This window comes from Oryza sativa, chromosome 4 (assembly GCF_034140825.1).
Source record: "Oryza sativa Japonica Group chromosome 4, ASM3414082v1".
In the NCBI taxonomy this organism is placed as follows: domain Eukaryota; kingdom Viridiplantae; phylum Streptophyta; class Magnoliopsida; order Poales; family Poaceae; genus Oryza; species Oryza sativa.
The window spans coordinates 27,876,151-27,899,128 of NC_089038.1; the positions used below are offsets into that span (position 1 = coordinate 27,876,151).

At 42.7% G+C, this 22,978-nt stretch overlaps 1 protein-coding gene across 1 annotated transcript; it reads right to left on the reverse strand.

The window, feature by feature from the left end:
* Positions 1-64: 64 nt before the first annotated feature.
* LOC4336571 (ethylene-responsive transcription factor 2) lies at positions 65-1,671 on the reverse strand. Its single transcript, XM_015781277.3, has one exon. It carries the CDS (start codon positions 1,584-1,586, stop codon positions 630-632), a length of 957 nt encoding a protein of 318 aa, XP_015636763.1. The 5' UTR covers positions 1,587-1,671; the 3' UTR covers positions 65-629.
* Positions 1,672-22,978: the final 21,307 nt, after the last annotated feature.

Consider the following 22,978-nt stretch of genomic DNA (forward strand, 5'->3'; position numbering starts at 1 on the left):
CTGGGTTTAAATGTTTGCGACCTTGTGATTACTGATTAGACCTATCATTTGGACTCCTAAGATCAAAAGAACAAAGGGGATGATTGATTGTTCTTCATCTCTGCTGCTTCTCCACACCACAAGACATCGTTTGTACAGTTTTTTTTTTTCACTGAAACCCTCACAAACTCACTCGGGTGATCCACTAGTGACAATGACGCGAATTATGACCCTTAGGATTTGCACACTTGACGACACCGTGCATTCCCTGACAAGAACACGCTAGTAGACACAGAGTATCCTCCTCACCCCCCCACTTGGGCGAGTTGCGCCGGGACAACAATACCACCACCACCACCACGCTACTATCTGCTAGAGCTCGCCCACACACGATTGCACCACCCAATTTCACCAGTTGCACCCGCGAGCTTATCGCGTTTGCAATTTTGCATCCGGTGGAGCTTTCGCGGGGATGCTGCTCGCTTGCGCCGTCGCGCTCACGGGGTTCCATCGCCTGATCCCTTTGCCGTCTCGCGCCGTGCAAAGCAATGGCTGGCTCGTGCTCGCTGGTCAATCCGTTGGGGCGTCAAGGTGATATGACGTCGACCATTGCTGGCTTGGTTTGCTTGCTTCACTGTGCGTCGCGCGCTTTAGATGACGAGCTGCTCCACGCGCGGGGTGATCGCCACCTGCTCGACCGGTGCGGCGGCGGGGTACCATGCCTGCACCGGCCAGTTCAGCTGGGAAGGCGGGGGCACCAGGGGCATGGACATGGACGCGGCCGCGGCCTCGCCTCTCTTTCTCCGTTTCGGGGAGCCGGAGGAGGAGGTTGAGGAGGAGGTGGTGGTGGTGGTGCAGGAGGATGAGGAGGAGAAGGACGACTCCGAGGTCGCCGGCTCCGGCGACGGCCGCTTGTCGCCGGCTGCCGCTGCCGCTGCGGCGGCGGCGGCGGCTGCGATCTCCGAGCCGATGCGGAGCGGGAAGTTGAGGAGCGCGCGGGAGCCACGCATGCGGTAGGCGGCGCGGTCGTACGCCAGGGCGGCGTCCTCGGCGGTGTCGAACGTGCCGAGCCACACGCGCGCGCCGTTCTTGGCGGGGTCCCGGATCTCCGCCGCGAACTTGCCCCACGGCCGCTGCCTCACCCCCCTGTAGTGCTTCCCCCTCGCCACCGCAGCCGCGGCCTCCTCCTCCTTCCCGTGCTCCGCCGTCGCCGCCGCCGCCGCGGCCGCCGCTTCTGCCGCCCCCGACGCCGCGTCGCTCGGCGTCACCGGCTCCGACACGTCCGCGAAGCCGAAGCAGCAAGAGGACCCGTCGTACGACGACGAGTCCGGCGAGAGCAGGGGCTCCGGCTTCACCTCCGCGAACACGCCGTCGGGCAGCCACCCGCACGAGAACGCGTCCCGCATCGCGCCGAACACCACCATGTCGTCGGCGTCGTCGTCGCGGAACGGCAGCGAGTCGCTCCACATGTCGGCCACCAGGCTCCCGAAGCTCGCCTCCGCCGCCTCGCCACCGCCGCCGCCGCGCGGCTCCTCCAGCAGGTGCTGCCGGATGGTGTCGAGCACCGACGCCTCCGGGTGGTTCCGCAACATGCTTCGCGCCGTCATCGCCGTCTTCCTTGCTGACCCGACCTCGCCTCTGTCTCAAACTTGGTTACACACTTCAGTGTGTGGTGTGTTCGAGTTGAATGGTAAGCCGAGGCGGAGACGGGGCGAGCTTTATATAGGTGGACGGGCTCGCTTCGACGCTTCGTTGAACTTTCCTCCCGCGCGCGCACTCACCCACGTGGTGGAAATGGCATTTTTAGTTACGAAGAGTAAATAAAAAATAAACGGAGAAAGAGTGAGCCAGGCCAGATAGGTGGGTCGAGTAGCTGATGCTTGTTTAGTTGGGCGTTTTGGGGAGGAGGTTGAGATAACCATTTCTTTTGTTGGGGTCGCCCCGTGCGGTGGCGTCAGCGATGAGGTCGTTAGCTCGGCTCTCTCGGCCTCTCGAGGGGAGCAGTGTGTGGCCCGGCACGCCTCGTGGTCGCTCGCTCGAGCCGGTTTGTGGGCGCTGCAGGCTGAAGCCTGCAAGGCAGGATCGTGTAGGCGGCAGCAGAGCAGCTAGCTAGCGCTGTTGGTGCGATTGATTATTATCTGCTCTCTAGATGGTCCAGTCCAACTTGTGCTTACTTTGGGGATATCCTCGGAACATTCAGGTCATCAGGTGAATGACTGCGTTTTTCCGTCTACCATAAGGCTGCATACTTATCTCTGTCTTGTTGATGGCTAAAGGCCTAAAGCGCTATCACTATTGCAGAATGCAAGTTGCTTAAACTATCACACCAGCCATTGAATAATCCCCTTGCGTTTCTGTAAACGACAGGCTAGTTGTAACTTGTAACTTGTACTACTGGTATGAGTGTATTCGTACTAGCAGAATTAACTACAGTAACTGGATGCCGAATTTTCACTGGCAAAAAAAAAAAAACAATGGACACGTACGAGACGCATGTGGCCAGCGGCCATCGAATTTTGCTATCGGAGGAAGAAATAGCGTAGAAGTCATGCTGGTGCATCGCCCCTGGACCCGTCTCTGCCACTACTTGCGCTCGCGCACAAGAGGATAAAGACGCCATTTGTTGGGCCCGAGCTTACGAGAAAGCAGCGTGCGATTTTAAAGCAGAAACGGACAACCGGCGACCTGCAGCAGTGCAGCCCCGCATGCTGTAGTTAGCGTTTCCATGGCAAAATTTTCTTTGCGAAATTAATTAGGCGTTTTCTATCAATCTAATTCTATCCTATGAGGAGAATAGAATGTGCTCGATTGAGTGACAAACACATCGATATGTTGCGGGGCAATAATGCGGCTGTCTCGTACTGCAATATGGCATGCTGGACATGCGAAATAATGTTAAGGTCGTAGGTGACGTTGTTGTCACATTTTCAACCCGAAAAGAAAACGAAGATGCCAAATCGGCATTTGTTTGGATCGTGGTGGTCTAAAAACATGTTTATCAGAGAAGTAGAGCATGGTTTTGTACAGGGAAATGGGAGAGGATATTATTGGTTCTAAAAAAAATCACAATTGGTATAGTTAAAAATAGTCCAACAGCTACAGTAAAATGTTTTTTTTCAGATCGTGTTAGAGTTATCCTCTCTGGTACGATAAAAGATTCAATCTCCTAGTCCCTAATATAACAACTTACCACATTTAAAATTTATTTTAAAATATAACACTTTCCATATAATCTCTCGTCTCAACTAATCACAACTATTCTGTATTTAATTTTTTCGTTCACTTAATTTCTCATATCACATCATTTCTAATTTCAGTTCATATACTAGTTTTGTCTCCGAAAATCTTAAAGCACTGAAATAGTGTAGCTCAGAACTTTACACTAGTTATCTACCGACAGTCGAGATGAACGGTTGGAAATCCACACATGGTGTTGCTTAGGTTCAGTGTGCCGTGGGCAGATAAAGATTATCAACTCGCCATTTCTTGACTTTTGCAGCAGCGTCACGCCAGTGAAGACCTTGCTTATCTGCACGGGCTTGCCATGGCCTAATAATGATCACGTGATTTTCTTCCGAAACCTGACTCCGGGGGATGCACGAGCTTTGAAAAATACAGAGAAAACTGTTTCGTTAGATCCGATGGCGACTGGCCTTTTGTCTCAGTGAGAGGTGTTCGTCGTTTAGGAAATGGTTCGTCCGAAAAATATAGTGACGAGTTTGAGTTTGAGAATTGAGTTTCTACTTGTTTATGAACCGGGACATGTGCAGATTAATTAGCAGATAGAATAATGATTCGGTGAAGCAGCCCAGGTGCTGCAAATCAGCACAAGACACTTGCTGGCTTGCCGCTGGGCATGCTTTATCGAGGCTGATCACAACATGAATTGTTAATTAACCTCAGAGTTCAAGTCGCAGCGCTCCACTGACCGCAAGTTAGTTAGCTGCAGTCACGTCAGGGACGATGACTTGTCGATGAAACCACGTACTAGGACCTCTGTGACCTGCCAACTCTGGAGCTAACTCGAACAATGAATGATCACGATGAAGACGATATAATGTCCTGTTGTTGGAATTTCACCTGACTAACCCTGTAACCGGATACTGTAACAAACAAGCAAGTTGTTGCCACCATGTGCTCGATTTATTCGATTGCCTATATGTATGTACCTACGATCGATTTGCCATGTGTTGCTAGACGGTTGCTATCATAATCGACCATATCATCGTTATCAACACAAAAGGCCATAATGAAAGCTTAGCTGTACGCCTGCATCCGTAATTCCACGGCCAAGAACCCATGGGCGCGCAGTCAGGCGCCTTTGTTTACAGCACCACGTCGATCCTGCTAAGCCACAGGTTACACAGCAAACAAATGACATGTTAATTAGCCACTACTAGTAAATTAAAGTAGCGTAGTAGTAGGTCGTTAGGAGTAAGTACTTCTCTCTTAAAGGTAAAGTTAGGAATAAGCAGCGAGTGAGTGGAGTGTGGACTAGTCAAAGGTCAAGGCGGACTCTGACCGTGGACCAGGAAATTCGACGGAGAAGCGGCAGCAGCCAGCAGCCAGCAGCCGAGGTCGTGAGCATCATTTTTTTTCTCTTTTGCTCGAGGCCGAAACGAGACGACGCTATCCGCTGATCCGTTCGGGATGGGCGCCGGTCGCGGTCTCGTGCGACGCCTCCGTTGCGTTGCCTCGCGTGCGGGACACTGCAGCTCGGTCCACCACGTCTGCTGCCGCTGTTGGCCGCCGCTGCTTCCCGGCTCCTTCCTTGCAAGGCGTCTACGACCTCGAGAGATCCGTCGCCTTGTCTCTGCACGGTCCGATGTAAAAAAAAAAAAGACGGACGCTCTCCGTGATCGGTATTGGTGGTGCGCATCGCGCATGAATGAAACACGACAGATCGCTAAAGAACAGGGGAGGATTGGTGGTGATGTGCAGAACATAGGAGGGGCGAGCCCCTCATTACTGCGGATTCTGGGTGATCGTCAACTTTTGCGGCGGCAGCAGCTGAAACGTTAACAGCACTACTGTACTCTGTAGTCTGTACAGGAGAAGACGACCCTGGGTCTTCGGCTATTTCAACGTGACGAAGGCTTCTTCTGCACCGTTTCTAGAAGCAGGCCTGGTTCTGTTTTCCTTACCACGATCGAAAGAGCCACACATGTACAGTTACCACTACTAGTAGTATAAGAGCAGGTAAAATAACAGCTATAAGCCAGCTGCAAACATATTTTAAGTATATAAATGAGGAGAGAAGAGCAGCGAACTACAGATTTATAGCCAGCTGTAGCACAGACTATAAGACACAGTGTGTGTATGATAGGTGGGACCAGATATTAATAGTTTGGTATGTAACTACTGTATGAATGAGCTATTAGATTGACTATAGATGAATTGAAGCTAGTAGTTAGCGATAGTATTAAACTTGCTCTAATGGAGTAGTACTTGTGACTTTTGTGAGTTGTGACCTGTGTCCAATGTTCTTTCTTCCGCTAGACTTTGACTGCACGGGGGTTGATTTGATGATGTGCCCCTAATCATAAACTTTAAGAAAAAGCAACGCCAGGCGGCATGAAAAGGACCGTTTATATTTCTTAAACGAGCCAGTAAAACCTCTCCAGGAGTCCGAGATGGCTCCGTGCGGCAACGGCAAAGAGAAAGGGCGCCACAAGCCAATGGAAAAGGCTTCTGATGAATTTTCCATGGTGCTTTCCACTTTCCACCCTGTATTATATTAGAGCTGTGTTTAGTTCAGCGTAAAGTTTGGATTTTGGTTAAAATTAAAGATGGTGTGACTAAAAAATTGTGTGTATGACAGGTTGATGTGATGAAAAAAGACTGAAGTTTGGATCCAAACTTTGTAGCCTAGGCCATTAACCAACCAATAATAGGCCGATCGACGACGGTCGCGTGGGGCTGACGTACAAAGTCGAACTCTTCTTTGTTAGATAAACTTTTTCCATGGAAGTTTTGCTTTTAAGTGCACATCTCCAGCTACATGTGCATCAGAGAACTGTACTGGTGTCCTAGTACTAGTCTTCTACAGACAGGGTTTGAACTTTCAAACCAGAATTTAATAATAATCCTATGTACTTAAGAAACCAGCAAATCCGCGATCCTTTCAGCAAAGTCCTTTTCACACGTACCCCCATCCTACAACACACCAGAACCGTTTTTGTTGTCCTGTATGCTGACGTGACATGGTTTAATCTTTAGAGTAGGTCAGGTCAGACAAGCTAGTGAGCAATCTGATGCCGACGGCGAGCAGCTGGTGCACTGAACTTCATGTTCAAGCCTTCGGCGCCATCGCCATGCGGATAGCTCGAAAAAAGATTGCCCAATCCTGCATGCATGATTGTTAATTCTATTCTTTTTTTAAACATAATTGTTAATTATATTCACCACAGGAAAACAATCCTGCCGTCTGTCCTGGCTCAGGCAGCCACAGAAATATCTCCCCATGGATTTTTTTTAGATAATGAAATATGATATCCCCGCATGCCTCACCATATATACACGGATTACTGTTAACTTGTAAAATTAATTTTCAGATTCCCAACGTAATTTGTGAATATAAGTCTCAGCAAGGATTGTCTAAAAAAAATGACATGAGAAATGTTTCCCGATGTTTTCACTACAAACATAATACCTGTACTTTGTAACAGGATTAAAAAAGAGAATCATATGGTATTACATATTTACGTAGCAAAAATTAAATGGCTATATCATTACGTATTAGACAATATATAATAGCTTTGTACTTTGATTTTTAATAAAAAAAAATTGTATGTTTCTTTTACCTACTCTCTCCGTCCCATTCTAAGTGCAATCATGATTTTCCGCGTCTAACTTTGATCGTTCATCTTATTTGAATTTTTTTTAAAAAAATTAAAAACATAAGTCACGAACAAAGTACTATTTATGTTTTATCATCTCATAACAATAAAAATATTAATTATATCTTTTTTAAATAAGACGAACAAATAAAGTTGGGCACGAAAACTCATAGATGCATTTAAAATGGGACAGATGGAGTAACAATCGTAAAAAAGAGATTGGAAAAAAAACAAATCAAACCCTAAATTTCAAAATTCGATGCAGCTACCTACTTTTCTCTAGTTTTGAAACAAAAGTTGCTCCTGTACTCTCTTCTCGTTTTAAGAAGTACAAATTCCACATATGCCATTGATAGAGGTGGTAGTGGTAGATTCACTATCATAACCATTGTTATTATTTTTAAAGTGGTTCAGATTTATTGTGCTATGAGTGGTCATATTTCTTTCTAGTTTAAGTTTTTTTACTTTTTGAGACGGAGGGAGTAATTATAACCGCTACTCTTTCTCCTCTGAAAGGTTAAAAAAAATAGAGATGCCATGTTCTTTTCTAGATGCATGGTGTGCCAAAAAAAATGATGACTTTGTATAGATAATCATGCCCTGGAAAATGTGCCTTTGTTAATCTGGAAACGGAAGAGTCAAGGGGCCAAGACCACATCAATGGTCGCTTCTCCCCGTTCCTTCCATGTTGTTTCCAGAACCAGTACCGTATTTGGACATCAGATAAGTTAAAATATGGTGTTATTTTCCATGGTTGTATGAATCGAAGATGACACAATCACTGTAGATGTTCTAGTCTTCTAGATGAGAAAGACTACGTTGCCAATGAGTTATTACATGTTGACAGAGCCAAGAACTAATACAGGAGATCGCACGATCATCCCACGTGCATATGCATCCGTCAGGAGTTCACGAGAGAACGAAACGTGCGTAGACACGACTCTCCATCAGTCGATGCGTATTCCGTCCCGATTTACGCAGGTGTCAATTGCTGATACGACAAATACCAGCTTTGAATCCGGCTCGTTCATTTCAGACACTTTAGCACAATTAAAGTACGGATTAGAGAAAACAAATCAAAAGAAAACGGTTGCACCAAACAAACCCATAACTTGTGGGGGGAACGAATAAGCCACGCATAAACTGAAGCGTACTTTCGAGTTTCAAAAAGTTAACAAATAAGTGGCAGCTTGGGTTAAAAAAAATCGTGTCAAGTTCACTTTTTTTTAGTGTATGTATTAGCCATTTGTAGTTGTATTCGATCGTCCTGACGTTAATGGCACCGTGACATGTACAGTGTGTATCACCGTGCTTGTGAGGATAAGATTGTCGTGCCAGAAAATAATGCGGTGACATGGACATGGCATCAAGTTGGGCGTCCTCGGTTCATTGCATCCAGACCGGAAGAAACCCATCGCAGGTCCACCTGAATCGAAAGAACTCTGAATTTTTCATTTCTTAGTTTTTTCTGGAGATGCAAATTAAGAAGTTTGATGTTGCCAAGTCACCATCCTTTTCGCATGCAAAAGGTGAGGATCCTGTGCAGCACACATGCAGCCATGCAGGCCAAGATTTCATTATATCGTGCTCTAGTGCAGACAAAGCGACATCCACCAGACCACCACCAGGACTAGCGTTTCATGTCAGTAGTACTACGCGATAGCTTTGCAGGGGGGCACAACCACATCTTTGTTCAATTAACCACATGATTTATATGAGAGATGTGCCGTGCGTGTGGAGCTAGCACTTCTATTCAGGAACCAGTAGGTTGAGAGCTAGCAGCACATATTCAGATTCTGCATCTGCAGTATTTGGGAGTTCGACCGGGCAGCGGGAGTTTTAACCTATCGAGATTTTCATAGAAGAATACGCACATGATTGTTCTGCGAGATATTCATTGGTGCTTTTGCTGATATGGCAGTATATAGGTTGTCGGTGTGAACTGTTGTTAGAGCAAGGTTAATAGAGAAAGCTTATCGTCGGCACCAAAGAAGTCCAACTCTGCTTTATAGCTAACCATATACATGTAATATACATGTAGTGCGTATAGTAATATCCTCATATTATCTCTAAAAGCTACTTTATCTTTTACCGGACTCACAATTCTAATTTGAAAGGCTCATACACAGAAATTATCTCTTGGCAGGCACGTGTTAACTAGCCGTTTGCTTTCTTCACCTAGGCGCTTGTGCAATCGCTCGCTTACCTCTCTCTCATCTCATCTCCCTCATCTATGTAGGACTTATCTGACGTGGCTTGGCTATTAGCCAGCAGAGCTGGACTTATTATACCTGCTCTTAGTAGGAGCAGCACTCAGCGGGGTCGTACTGCAAACGAATACTGGGCAATACATGCTGCAGAGCCAGTGTCGTGTTCACGCCTCACAAAAGTCACACCTGCAAACCATATTCAGCATATGCTTCAGGATGGGAATGGTTAGGATATGGATTGAACCTGAACCGTTTTAAGTGAATTCGTTGATCCATGGTTTGATAGGATCGATCCACCATGAGTCCATTATATCAATAGGTTATCTATGGATATCCAAATGGATCGGCTACTCTTATTACATGTGGGTAAAACTCGGACCCAAAATTTTTAAACTCGCGTTCACACTATAAAAACTTATCGAATTCAGTTGAATTTTGGTGGGATAATTTATTACACAGAGAAGCAACTTTGTATAAATTTTGAGCCCTTTATACAAGTGGGGCCCACGATGCATTACTAGGACCAAAAAATTCTAGTTATATGTGTGTAAAACTCAGACCCAAAATTTTTAAACTCGCGTTCACACTATAAAAACTTATCGAATTCAGTCGAATTTTGGTGGGATAATTTATTGCATAGAGAAGCAACTTTGTGTAAATTGAGCCCTTTATACATGTGAGGCCCACGATGCGTTGCTAAGACTCAAAAATTCTTGTTACATGTAAAACTCGGACCTAAAATTTTTAAACTCACGTTCACACTATGAAAACTTGTTAAATTTAGTTGAATTTTGTAGGAATGAATTATTATATAGCGAAGCAACTTTGTACAAATTTTTGAAATATTTATACATGTGAAGTCATTTTGGGTCGAACCCCCTAAACCTTAGGTTCTAATGGTTTGATCCGTTTGACTCATTTATATTTTTGGAGCGACCCTATAAATTAGTTAGAACAAATTTACGGATAGGTTTAGTGGATAAATGGATCGACCCTGACCATTCCCATCCTGACATATGCTGATATACCATGAACAATCGGTTTCTGCATGCGTTGCACAACCAAAAACACGAAGAGAAAAGATGTACTTTTCGGAAAAGCAAATTAGCCGGCTGTCACACTTTGTCTAGATGCCATGAACCATCGATCGGCAGCAGGGGGTCAGTCCACTCCAACCACATCGTTCCAGGCTTCCAGCGTTGCTTTTATGCCAAGTGGCCGGGAGGAGCCCTGCCAGGGTAGCCTGCTGACGTGGCAGTGTGGCGCAAAAGGAAATTCTATTTCCTTGTTTCCTTTTTCTGCGAGGATCGATTTCCATGGCTCTCTTGCCAGCGTTGTTCGAGAAGCGATAACGACCACTGAAACGATAATGATTTGTGCCGAATGTATATGCAGACAGATGACATGAACGGGTGCAGCTCCCTCTCAGAACGGCGACCGCGATGTCGCCTTTGTCGTCGTGTCCTCGACCGCTTTGGTTCCAACTTGGCGACATGGCAACACGATTATTGTGGCAAATTTCAGGGAAGCATCAATGCAGCCGTGCAGGGCTTTCGCTTCCCGCGGACGAACGGAGAAGCCGGAACTGCTTGCTGCAACATTGGGCTGAAAAGAGTAAGCCCGACGGTCCACGAAAAGAAAACTAGTTATGGGCCAAAGTGGCGAAGACTGCGCATCGGTGGCGGGCCAGCCGCAGCCCACACACCAGCTACAGACGGGCTGCGGCGAGCCGTTGTATGGCGGGCCCGTGCAACATGAGTGTTCGCGAGACGAGGCCCGTGAGGACCGCGAGGCGGGCGAGACGAAGCCTCACCACCGCCTACGGGCTTGGGAGGCGGAAGCTGACGCGGTTTCGGGATCACTTACATTTGTCGATAAATTTTCTCTTAAAAATTTGACAGATGTAATTATAATACAATCATAATGTAATTACACTATAACTTATATGTAATTACACTGTAACTTGCATGTAACTACAGTGTAACATGTATATAAGTTTCACGTAATTTTGAATCGTTAAATCTATTACAAGATTTGTTTTGGTGAGGAAGAAAAAAATCACACCACACACATATGTGTAAGGATTTGTTCCCACAACCTCCATTTTACCGAAATAACATATTACAAAGAGACTTTTGAAAGTTACATACAAGTTACATGCAAGTTACAGTGTAATTACACTACGATTGTATTGTAATTATATCTGTCAAATTTTTGGGAGAAAATTTATCGACAAATAAATAGCAAAATCGTTTCCGGTATATTATATCACCGGTCTCTGCCAACAAACATATGACCAATAAGCCAAGAAAACATAAAAATACTTGAGGTTATGAGACAAATCCTCATCTCCCTCCTAATTATATCTAGCTGAAATAAAAAAGAAAACACGTAGAATCTATTACGATAATCTATAGGAACTACGACATCTAAAATGGAACAACAAATCCTTGACCACGATTTCAAGTGTAGCTCCACTGCATATATTATTCTACTCCTCCTGTCAAAGCAGGATTAAGGATGGAGCCAATTGAAAAACGTGAGGATAATTTGCAACGTTTTTTTAGCGAACGCGCAAAAGAATTGCACGCCAGTAACCTACAACGGGTTGAATAATTTCTTGTTATTGAAAACTTATATCACTGTGACAACACCAAATTAACCAATATAATGCATTAGTTTCAAACAAAATTAGTTTTTAGATGGATATAAGCACTCCTCTTGACCAATTATCAAAAATATTTTTAGCATTTCGCCAGAGGGTGTTGAAAGGAAAAAAGAAAACAGCGCTAAGCACACTTTGTGACATGGCAATAAAGAAAAGATTATTGTAGTGTCTCGTTTTTATCCAAAAACAAAATGCATTCAACCAAGACTTGTAACTTCGGTTTGAAGTTTCAATATGGCGTGACCACGAAAACCATTGTTACACAACGGAACTAGTACTAGGTAGTAAGGTGTAGTGAAGCATGTGGCCTTAAGGCTTATCACGAGGGACTATTCCGTAGGTCCGTAATGAGAAACAGCACGCGGCTTGCGGTATCTGAAATTCTAAGCTTCTGCCGCGCGCTGCTAGACCTGGCACGCCTTGCTGACGCGCGGCGAGATTTTGGAAGCAACTAACCAGAGGTGTTTCAACTCAAAACAGCCTGCAATCACTGCAAGTGACGGCGGATATCTTCAAGGTTTTTGAGACCTTTTCTTGGTCCATCTGAACATCGTCATGTGACTATGTGAGTTTGCAGGTCCAAACCGAAAGATCAACATGTGATGATCAGCTGCTCGATAGATTGAAGCCTCCTAGCAAGTCATGTTAAAACTCTCCTGTTCCCTTGTTTGTACTTTTTTCACAATACTGCGTGCATAGCTCGAGGTTTTTCCTCCGACCATCAATTTCCTGTGGGCGACCTGCTTATTCCAGATTTCCAGTACGAACGAATTACCGTGCCCTGCGAGGAATTTCTGTGTTGATAAGTCTAGTAAATTCAGCAGCCGGAAGCACTATGGGGTTTGGTAGATGAATTCCGCAAAGTAGTACTTCGACTGCAATTTTGTATACTAGCAAAAATAATAAAACAGATCGAAAAATAGACATACTAATGTTGAAAGCTACATAACATTGACCACAGGAAACTCGTATATAACATACGGTAAACAAGAATCCAGCTGGAGTCCGTCTTGATATTCAGACGTATTACTCTCGTTTCTGTCTCCAAACACCTGAATCCGTCAAGCGGAAAAACTTTGCTGCAGTCCAACCGGCTTGATCAAGCAAGCTGGCAATTAATCGATGATTAATTGAGCGTCGCTTTCCCTCTTGGGATAGATGTGGTGGAGACGTCCCTCTCCTTCTCTGGTGAGGTCGCCGAGTGAAAACATTGTGTAGGTCTCCTTCCGATCCGAAAAGATGCGCGAAGCTCTCTGTTGACAGTTTTTTTTTTTAGACTGGTGCTCTCGTTTGACAGTGGATCAGCATGTTTGTGGGAGAAAGATATTTCTTCTCCCTCGCCCTCTCCCTCTATAACCTTCTATGTCGGTGACGTCCAAGAGGCTAGTTGCTTTGCTTGGTTGTTTGGAGTTGGCATTGAGTGGTACAGCTATAGCTCTTTGTGCGGTCCAGCGACGGCTGGGTATGCTTAGCGGTGGTTGGTTCGGTGTTATCTTTTCCTTAGTTGTGTGTAGGCAAGTTCGGTGTTTAGAGGTGGTCTGTTTGTTTTCTTTTTCGTTGACTATAATCTCTCAGGGTTATTGTTTTATACTTTTTTCCTTGTTATATTCAATGAAACTCTACCCTGTCTAAGTGCTAGTTTGTTCGAAAAAAACAATTAAACGATGATGTGACTTACTGTGTTTTTTTCCTAGAGAAATCCTAATAACTCCTAAGGCTTGCGGGAAAGATATACGAGAGAAAAAGTTCAAACCAAACTTGCTAAAATAAAAATATAGGTTTAGAATATGAAAAAAAGTTGTATTCAGTCATGTTACACAGTGTAATCAAACATATACCAAAATTTTGAGTCATAATCACATGATAATAGGGAGTAAGATGTTAGTTAATGTTTGGTTTACGAGGTAACAGGTACTTTTATTACGTAATATTTTTTTAACACTCTAATTGTTTCTATCGGTTTAGTGTTCATAGACTATATAGATATAAATAAAGCTGTCTCCAAATCCAATTCCAAGACAAAAAAAATTATAGGATAGGATATGAAATAAATAGGCAAAATTGGTTATATAGCATCGAAAGTTCACGTTTTTGGTTTTATAGCACCGAAAGTTACCGGTTCACTTTAATAGCACCCAAAGTTCACCATGTTTCCATTTTTAACACTTCCGTCAATTCTCGATCGTTTTCCGTCCGTCTTGATTGTTATTGATCCAGCCACACACACGATATGACGTTTCTACCCCTCACAAGTACAAGTATAATGCATGTCAATGAGGGGTAAAAATGTCATATCGTGTGTGTGGCTGGATCAATAACGATCAAGACGGACGGAAAAATTGACGGAAGTGCTAAAAATGGGAACAGGGTGAACTTTGGGTGCTATTAAAGTGAACCGGTAACTTTCGGTGCTATAAAACCAAAAACGTGAACTTTTGATGCTATATAACCAATTTTGCCAAATAAATATGTAATATGTTTATGCAGCTCTATCCGTGCACTATTCTGACTCCGAAGAAAATATGAAATAAGATACATCTATGATCCAATGTACTTACCCGACCCGATTTCGCCCATAAATACACAATGCTTTATGTTCAACCCCTATTCCAATGGGTCATTGCATTTGAGACAAGCTTTTTTGGAACATATATTTTTTGCAGTACTTTTGTACTCCCTTCTTTTTAGGTTATAAGACGTTTTGACTTTGGTCAAAGTCAAATACTTTTAAGTTTGACTAATTTTATAAAAAATTGTAGTAATATTTTTAACCCAAGACAAATATGTTATGAAAATTTATTCAATTATATATTTAATGAAACTATGCTAGTGTTGTAAATATTACTACTTTTTTTTATATAAAATTAGTCAAACTTAGAGTAGTTTGAATTTAACTAAAGTCAAAACATTTTATCACCTGAAACGGAGGGAGTAAAAGTTAGATTCAATCCTGCAAAAAAACCTGTAAAAACTTTTCATTCCAAGGAGGCATTAATCTGTCAAGTTCTAGTGATTTTTCATCGTATGCTCGTGGTTTGTCGCCGCAGGAATCGAACCACTGTGATCCATCGGCCCACTTCGCTTGCGCGAACATACAAGGAATCCCTGTAAACGGAATGAACAAATCAAACATATACCACTTATTATAAAGGTCTCTTTGGTCCTCCTGATGATTCTGATCTCCAGTTTAATGAAAATAATTTTGTGGACATCCCACAAGTGTCTCAATTAGAGAATGAAGCTTTAATACAAGAATTCACTGAAAAGGAAATTAAAGAGGCTATTTTCTAAATGGAACATAATAAAGCTCCGGGTCCTGATGGATTTCCTGCTGAGTTTTATCAGGTCTTTTTGGATGTCATTAAGGATGATATGTTGGATCTTTTCAGAGATTTTCATAATGGTACTTTGCCTTTATTCTCCCTTAACTTTGGTACTATTATTCTTTTGCCTAAGTGTGCTGAGGCCATAAAAATTCAACAATATAGGCCTATCTGCTTACTTAATGTTAGTTTTAAGATCTTTACCAAAATTGCTACGAATAGAATAATGAGTGTTTCTCAAAAGGTGATTAGCCCTACTCAAACTGCTTTTATACCTGGGAAAAATATTATGGAAGGTGTTGTTATTTTGCATGAAACTATGTATGAATTACATCGCAAAAATAAAAGTGATGTGATTTTTAAGATCGATTTTGAAAAAGCCTATGACAAGGTTAAATGGTCTTTTGTACAACAGACGCTCGGAATGAAAGGTTTCTCTCCTAAATGGTGTGAGTGGATAACTTCTTTTATTCAAGGGGGACATGTTGGTATTAGAGTAAATGATCAGACCGGTAATAATTTTCAAACTTACAAAGGTCTAAGGCAAGAAGATCATTTATCTCTAATTCTTTTTAATATAGTAGCAGATATGCTTACTTTATTAATTAAGAGGGCTAAAGATGCTAGTTCATTGAATGGGGTAGTCCCTCACCTAGTGGATGATGGTTTATCTATTTTACAGTATGCAGATGGTACCATCATTTTTGTGGAACATGACTTACAACAAGCGAAGAATCTTAAATTGATTTTATCTGTGTTTGAAAAGTTGTCTGGCTTGAAAATAAATTTTCATAAGAGTGAATTATTTTGTTTTGGTCAGACAAAGGAATATTATGATGAGTATTCTAACATCTTTGGTTGTAAGTTTGGCTCTCTCCCTATTAAATATCTTGGTTTACCAATGCATGTTAGAAAACTGAATAATAGAGATTGGAAAATGATTGAGAAAAGAATTGAGAAAAACTTAGTAGTTGGAAAGGAAAACATTTATCTATTGGGGGTAGACTGGTTTTAATTAACTATGTACTTTCAAGTTTAGCTATATTTATAATATCTTTTTTTGAGATACCGAAAGGGGTTCTTCAAAAAATTGATTATTATAGATCACGGTTCTTTTTGCAAGGGGATGACCATAAAAAAAGTATAGACTTACTAGATGGGATATCATTTGTCAACCTAAGAATCAGGGAGGTTTAGGGGTTCATAACTTGGAAAAATACAAAACAAGTGTCTCTTGAGTAAGTGGTTGTTTAAGTTGATTAACGAGGAAGGTGTATGGCAAAATCTATTGAAGAGAAAGTATCTATACAATCAGTCTATAACCCAAGTTAATAAGAAACATGGCGATTCTTATTTTTGGTCAGGTCTCATGAAGGTCAAAGATACCTTCTTAGATATGGGTTCTTGGATTGTAAATAATGGGAAACAAATAAGGTTCTGGGAAGATAAATGGCTAGGAAACCTGGCTTTTAAAGACAAATATCCATCTTTACACTCTATTGTCTGAAGGAAAAGTTCTACTATTGCTAATGTTATGAGATCTGTTCCACTCAATGTTTCCTTTAGTAGATCATTAGTTGGTCAGAATCTTGCATATTGGCATGAATTGTGTGCTTCTATTGTACATATTCAATTGAATCAATCCTCTGATAGCTTTAGATGGAATTATCATCAGAATGGAATATTTTCTGTTAGGTCGATGTATCTAGCTTTAATTAATAATAGTTATATTGAGAGAAACAAGATTATTTGAAAGCTTAAGATGCCACTTAAGATTAAGATTTTTATGTGGTACTTGCTTAAAGGGGTTGTGCTAACCAAGAATAATTTGGCAAGACGAAATTGGAATGGCAATTTAAGATGTTGTTTTTTTATGAAAAATGAGACTATTCAACATCTTTTTATAGAGTGTCATTATGCAAAATTTGTTTGGCGAGCAGTACAGTTCTCTCTTGGTTTATACCTTCCTACTACCATATCTAATATGTTTAATAGTTGGCTCTTGGGGGTAGACAAGAAGAAGATCTACCATATATTGGACTCTGTGGTTAATTAGAAATGATATGGTTTTTGACAAATCACCATCTATCTCATATATACAGGTAATTCTCAGGGCAATATATTGGCTCCGATTTTGGGCACAGCTGCAAATGTGTGAAGATGATCGAGAGCTTATGAAAGTTGCATGTCGTAGGCTTGAGACAACGGTCATGCAACTCCTTGCAAACTATGGATGGAGATTCAAAAATAGACTTGAATAAATGTGCTCTCCTTATCTTAGTTTGATCTTTTATTTTGTTGGGTGTGTTTAATTCATTTGAACTACACTCAGTGTTCGGGTGTTACTTTTATAATAATTGGCTGTACCTCTGATGAGTAAAGACCGGGATGTTTTATTCCATTATCTAAAAAAACATATACCACTGCATGTGCATAAGTACGTTTAGACGTTTAGTTTCTTTGACTACAAAATATATACTGTATCGGATTCCTTTGGCTCTGCGTTTGAAGAGGCCAATCGGTCTCGAGTCAGATCTGTTCGTTACAATGAGACCGAGTGGTCGCTTTCGCCCGTATCCTATCGATGGCGCTTAGCTAGGTCGTTTGATCCTCTACTAGCAAGTTTAATTAACTGATATGGGTTTGACTCGTAATTTCGTGGACAACTTTCTGCACACTCAAGAGAGTACTTATCCTACTAAGGAACTCGCAATATAATGTATTAATGTGCGATTCGAATATCTCTGGACTTTGAAGAAGACCAGAACTAGCAGGATGTGACTGTCGGATGCATGGTTTTATATGTATACGTTCAAAGCTATGCTGCTATTTTATATACCTGCAACTGTAAGTTCCATGTGGCTTTCGCTAGATAGCCATTGATTGAGCGATGACGCTGAAATGGTGAATTATTTTAGACTCGTCGCGCGCTCGTTATTAGCCATGAACAGATCGATGGCGCAGATGTAGTACTACTTTAATGAGAATGCGATCATATTTATTAGAGACAATACCATTGCTTATTTGATCTCGTTTGAAAGCCTAACTACTAAACTGAGCCTATTTTTTTTAGTTTGCTTATTTGACCATGTTTTTCAAAAATGAACACCCCGTCCGACCCTGTTTCCACTATACCGTTAAAGTTTCATTTTTCTAAAAAACAAAATATAATTATTATTAGTAATGACCAACCTACCCTCAAGAAACCCTATCCACATCTAACCCATCCATTCCCTCCCGTCTCTCTCGTATATCGATTGCAGCGGCAGTGCACGGAGGGGGCGAGCAGCCGCGCCGGCTTGTGGAGGTAGCAGCGATGTGCTGGGGGCCGGCGCGGAGGGAGCAAACCAGCAGCGACGCGTGCTCGGAGGAGGCTGTGCACGCGGAGAAAGGAGCAAAGGCGGCTCGACGACGATGAGGAGGAGTAACAGTAGCAGAGCTCGGGCTGTGGTGGTGTGCAGGTGGTGGATCCAGCAGTGGTTGGGTGTACGAGCCGTGGATCCAGCGGCGTCGAGGCATGCGGGCGACGGATCCCGTGGCGGCGGGTCGGCGACGGCAACACAACGGTGGTCTCAAGGACAGTGGGTCGGTAACAATGTGCGACTCCTTCCCCGCACCGGCAAGCTCTCCGACACTGGCCGCTGCTCTCCGCGCCTCTCTCCCGCAGGTTGGCGAGCTTCGGCGCCGAGCTGTCACCGCTCGTCCTTTGCGTGTCGGCCTCCTCCTTCCTCCGCGCACGTGATGCCGTTGCCCGCCCTCCGCACGCCGGCGAGGTCCATCGCCGCACAGGGCGTCGGTCTCTCCCTCCCTGCGTGCGCGCCTCCGCCTTCTTCCGCGCGCGTGCCGCTGCCGGGTCGGCAACGACGACGACACCGTGGCAAAGAGATTTTATTTTTTTGGATGCGATCCAAAATTTTGTTATATTTTATTTATAATTTTTGATAAAATAGGGTCAAATGACCAAGGTAGAAGGGATATTTTTTTGCAACAATTAACACCGTTACATACCATTAATAGAATATTGAATATTCAGATTGTATGTTTAATTTTTTTAAAAAAGGGTCAGATGAGCAGAGTTGGTAAAAGAGAGTCAAATTAGTACTTAGGCTATAAAATAGGGTCAGATACGCAATTACCCGTATTTATTACTGTACAAAATATATTACAAACTTTCTCCATCGTCTTTGCCTATGTATCTATATTCAGCTCACACCTGTAACCACACGTACTTCTCATGATAGCAAAATGTTGAAATGGACTTCAGCTTAGCATCATAAAGTAAACTGGTCACTGAAAGTCTGCTGCAGTAGTCTTTTACTAAAAGAGAACAATTACCTGCAGTCCTATATATTAGTATATTATTTCGCACAAAATAATAATTAAATCTTGACCTAATCTCATAACCAGCATTTAGCCGGATGATTTGCGCAGAAACCCATCAAAGCTAGCTAGCCACTGCAGAGAGACGCAACAAGTGAAGAAAAGAACACCGCGACAACTTAGGTGCAGTTCTATTCTTCGACTCTGAACTTCAACTTCCTCAGTTATTTGTTAGCATGCTTTTTAAACTGTTAAATGATATGTATTTTTTTAAAAAAATCTACACAGAAGATGTTTTTTTTTCAAATTTATAATAGTTAATACTTAATTAATCATGCACTAATAAGGTTTCTCGTTTTACGTGCCATAAAAATTTTATCTCCAAACCTGGAGATCGAACGGGGCCTTAGTACTGACGAGGCGACATTGTGAGTTTTTTTTTAAACATGCAAAAAGAATTACACATTAGTATATTAGAAACATTAGTATATTAGAAAGAAATAGAGTTTCTGTTACACGATGCAACCAACCAGACCGGTGGTTGCCGGATACAGGAAAGAGTTTCGAGGGGGAAAAAGGAGGTTTAAAAACTAAGGACTAGAAATTGATGTCCCTATCTAGCGGGAGTGGCAGAGGAGCCGCCTAATTTCCCAACAGGTCCCAAATGAGACGACACCAACAAGAGACCAGAGATGATCCTTCTGACGGATGAATCCTAGAACCATCGAGACCGATGAAAGGGAAGAATCGAAAACCCTAACGACACTGGGAGCCCTGCTACCAATGAAACGCCAACGTCGCAAAGCATCAGCAACATTACCGACGACGATACTTAGCTGTAGCCACCATCAGAGCAAGTTTAATAGTATGGCCCACTACTAGCTCCAATTTATCTATAGCTAATCTAATAGCCAATTCATACAATAGTTGCTTACTATACTACTAATATATGGTCCCACCTGTCATACACATATTACGTTTTGGAGTCCGTGCTGCAGCTGATTACAGATTTGTAGCCCGCTGTTCTTCTCTCTCATCTTTTATCTTACTCCCTCCGTTCCTTAATATAGGTCGTAACTGCTTTTGAGCCCAGTTCCATAATACAAGGCGCAGCTCCTAGTTGCATGCAGAAATTGATTAGCACTCCTGGGCTCCTATGTTGATTGCATGCATGGAGAATTAACTGTGTTTGGCTTTTAAAAAGCCCTTCTCTCTCACTGCTTCATGGCTGCATGGCTGCAGAAGTCAGGTGCATGCTGCATGCCTCTTAATACCAGCGTATCAACCGGCGCAAGTATCAAAATATCACACGGTGTAACTGCTGTTAAAACAGTTTTATTGGTCTTTGCAATACAACACTCACGCCATGTATTAAGGAACAGAGAAAGTATTAAAATATGTTTACAACTGGCTAATAGGTTGCTATTGTACCTGCTCTCACAACGCTCACGGGCGACACGATCAATGAGTGAGTACGTGGTAACGTCGCGCGATGCGCATGCATGCCGCATGGCGTAGTGTCGTATCGTACTTCGTGTACACATAACTCATGTGTGTGAACTTCCCACTTTTGGCGCGCGCGTTCTCATTCCGCGAGGGGGTCCGTAGTTTTGCACGAGAGAAAGAAACCGTGGATGCATGCGGGCGTACGACCACTCGACGTACGGTACTTGGTACGAAGAACGGTCCAACACACAGTCCAAGACGCGAGCTAGCCTTGCTTGCCTGGTGCCTGCCTCCGCGGCGCGGGAGCAAACTCGGCCCCGCGCCCGCGGGCGCGCGGCAGCCACGCGCGCGTGTCCTGCGCGACGCGATAGCGCGCGAGGGATTCTGCGAAAAATCTGTGATTCGGCCGAGCGAATTCTTCGGCGCTTCCAGCCGCGCGCGAGCCGAGCGGCACGATGCGGGGGTCAAAGGTCAATTCGGCCGTTTGGGGAGTTTGGGCGTCGTACGCGAGGACCGTGTTGACCTGATTTTGTATCTTCGTGCTTATCCTAGCTCCTACGCACGGGCACTCGCTAGGAAGGGCCGTACCCAACTTAGCAGGTCGTTCAAAGAGCGTTGCTTGTGAGTTGAACTGGGCACGTACGTCGATCCATCGGTGTGTCCAAGGTTTTGAAGTCGAAATGTCGTTGTCTATTGGAGTGATTTGTCTCTCCTTCGCATTCAGATTTGTTTGTTTCAGCTAGCTGTTCAAAAAACGTCGGAATAGTAAACGCATTTATATCTGCTAGCTATCTACATATATAAACTTTAATTACGATTTTGTGGACGCATGCAACTATGCAAGGTTACGAGAGACTTGCATAATTAACACTTAACAGTCGCAGCAATGAAAATTTGTTTTCCCATTGCGTCATTTCAATCCGAACAGAAGATCAGATAAGAAAAAGAAATACATTATCTGCTTAACCACCTTATGAAGATGCAGTCTATCCAATTACTACCCAGTTTTTTTTTTAAAAAAAAGTCTACAAACTACAAGTCAGCATATAATTAAGGAACATGTGGCCCAACCTCACAAGTGGTATATAAGGGCATGTATAAAGTTAGAGTCTAATATGAGCTCTCTATATTAATTAATATTACTAGAGACTATCCTCCTACAATAGTAGAGACATTTCTAAACAATTAATGCACTAAATATTTTTTTTATTATACTTATTTCCTTTTTTACACCCTCATGCAACAAACTTTCTGTTAATAAATGCTAAGAGTCGACTCTGATTCATTGTCATGCGTAGCAACGATGTTTCTCATTCATTTCCTCTCTTTCTTCCACGTCACTAAATTTACTTGCATGACAACGAAGAGAGTCCGTTATTAGACACCATTGTACATGCCCGAAGAGCCCGTTATTAGACACCATTGTACATGCAAGCTCTCTTCGTTGTCATGCAAGTAAATTTAGTTACGTGGAAGAAAGAGAGGAAATGAATGAGAAACATCGTTGCTACGCATGACAATGACTCAGAGTCGACTCTTAGCATTTATTAACGGAAAGTTTGTTGCATGAGGGTGTAAAAAAGGAAATAAGTATAATAAAAAAATATTTAGTGCATTAATTGTTTAGAAATCTTATTGTCTCTACTATTATAGGAGGATAGTCTGTAATAATATTAATTAATATAAAGAGCTCATATTAGGGCATGTACAAAGATAGAGACATGTATGAGCTCTACGCTACATAGAGACTAACGTCATATAACAGTTGGAGACAATATGGTCTCTACTATTAATGTATCAAAATATTTTTTTCTTACCCTTGCTTCCTTTCTTTCACCACCATGTAACAAAATTTGCTGTAATAAATGCTAAGAGTCGACTCTCAACCATTGTCATGCATAACAACCATATTTCTCTTTCCTCCTTTCTCTTTCTTCCATATCATCAAATTTGCCTGCATGGTAATAGAGAGAGACCACTAATAACGGCCGTTGTACATGCCCTAAGAGACTTGGTGACCGCACAAAACTGCTTACCAATTTTTAGCAGCCGGTGTTCTCTCTAGATTAGCACTTACTACTATAAATTTATCTCCATGGGGTTTAAGATTTCTTAAGATAACTACTTCCTTTGAATTGTTAATACTTATTATTTAGTTAAATATACGCTCTTAAAAAATAACTTTAACCACTA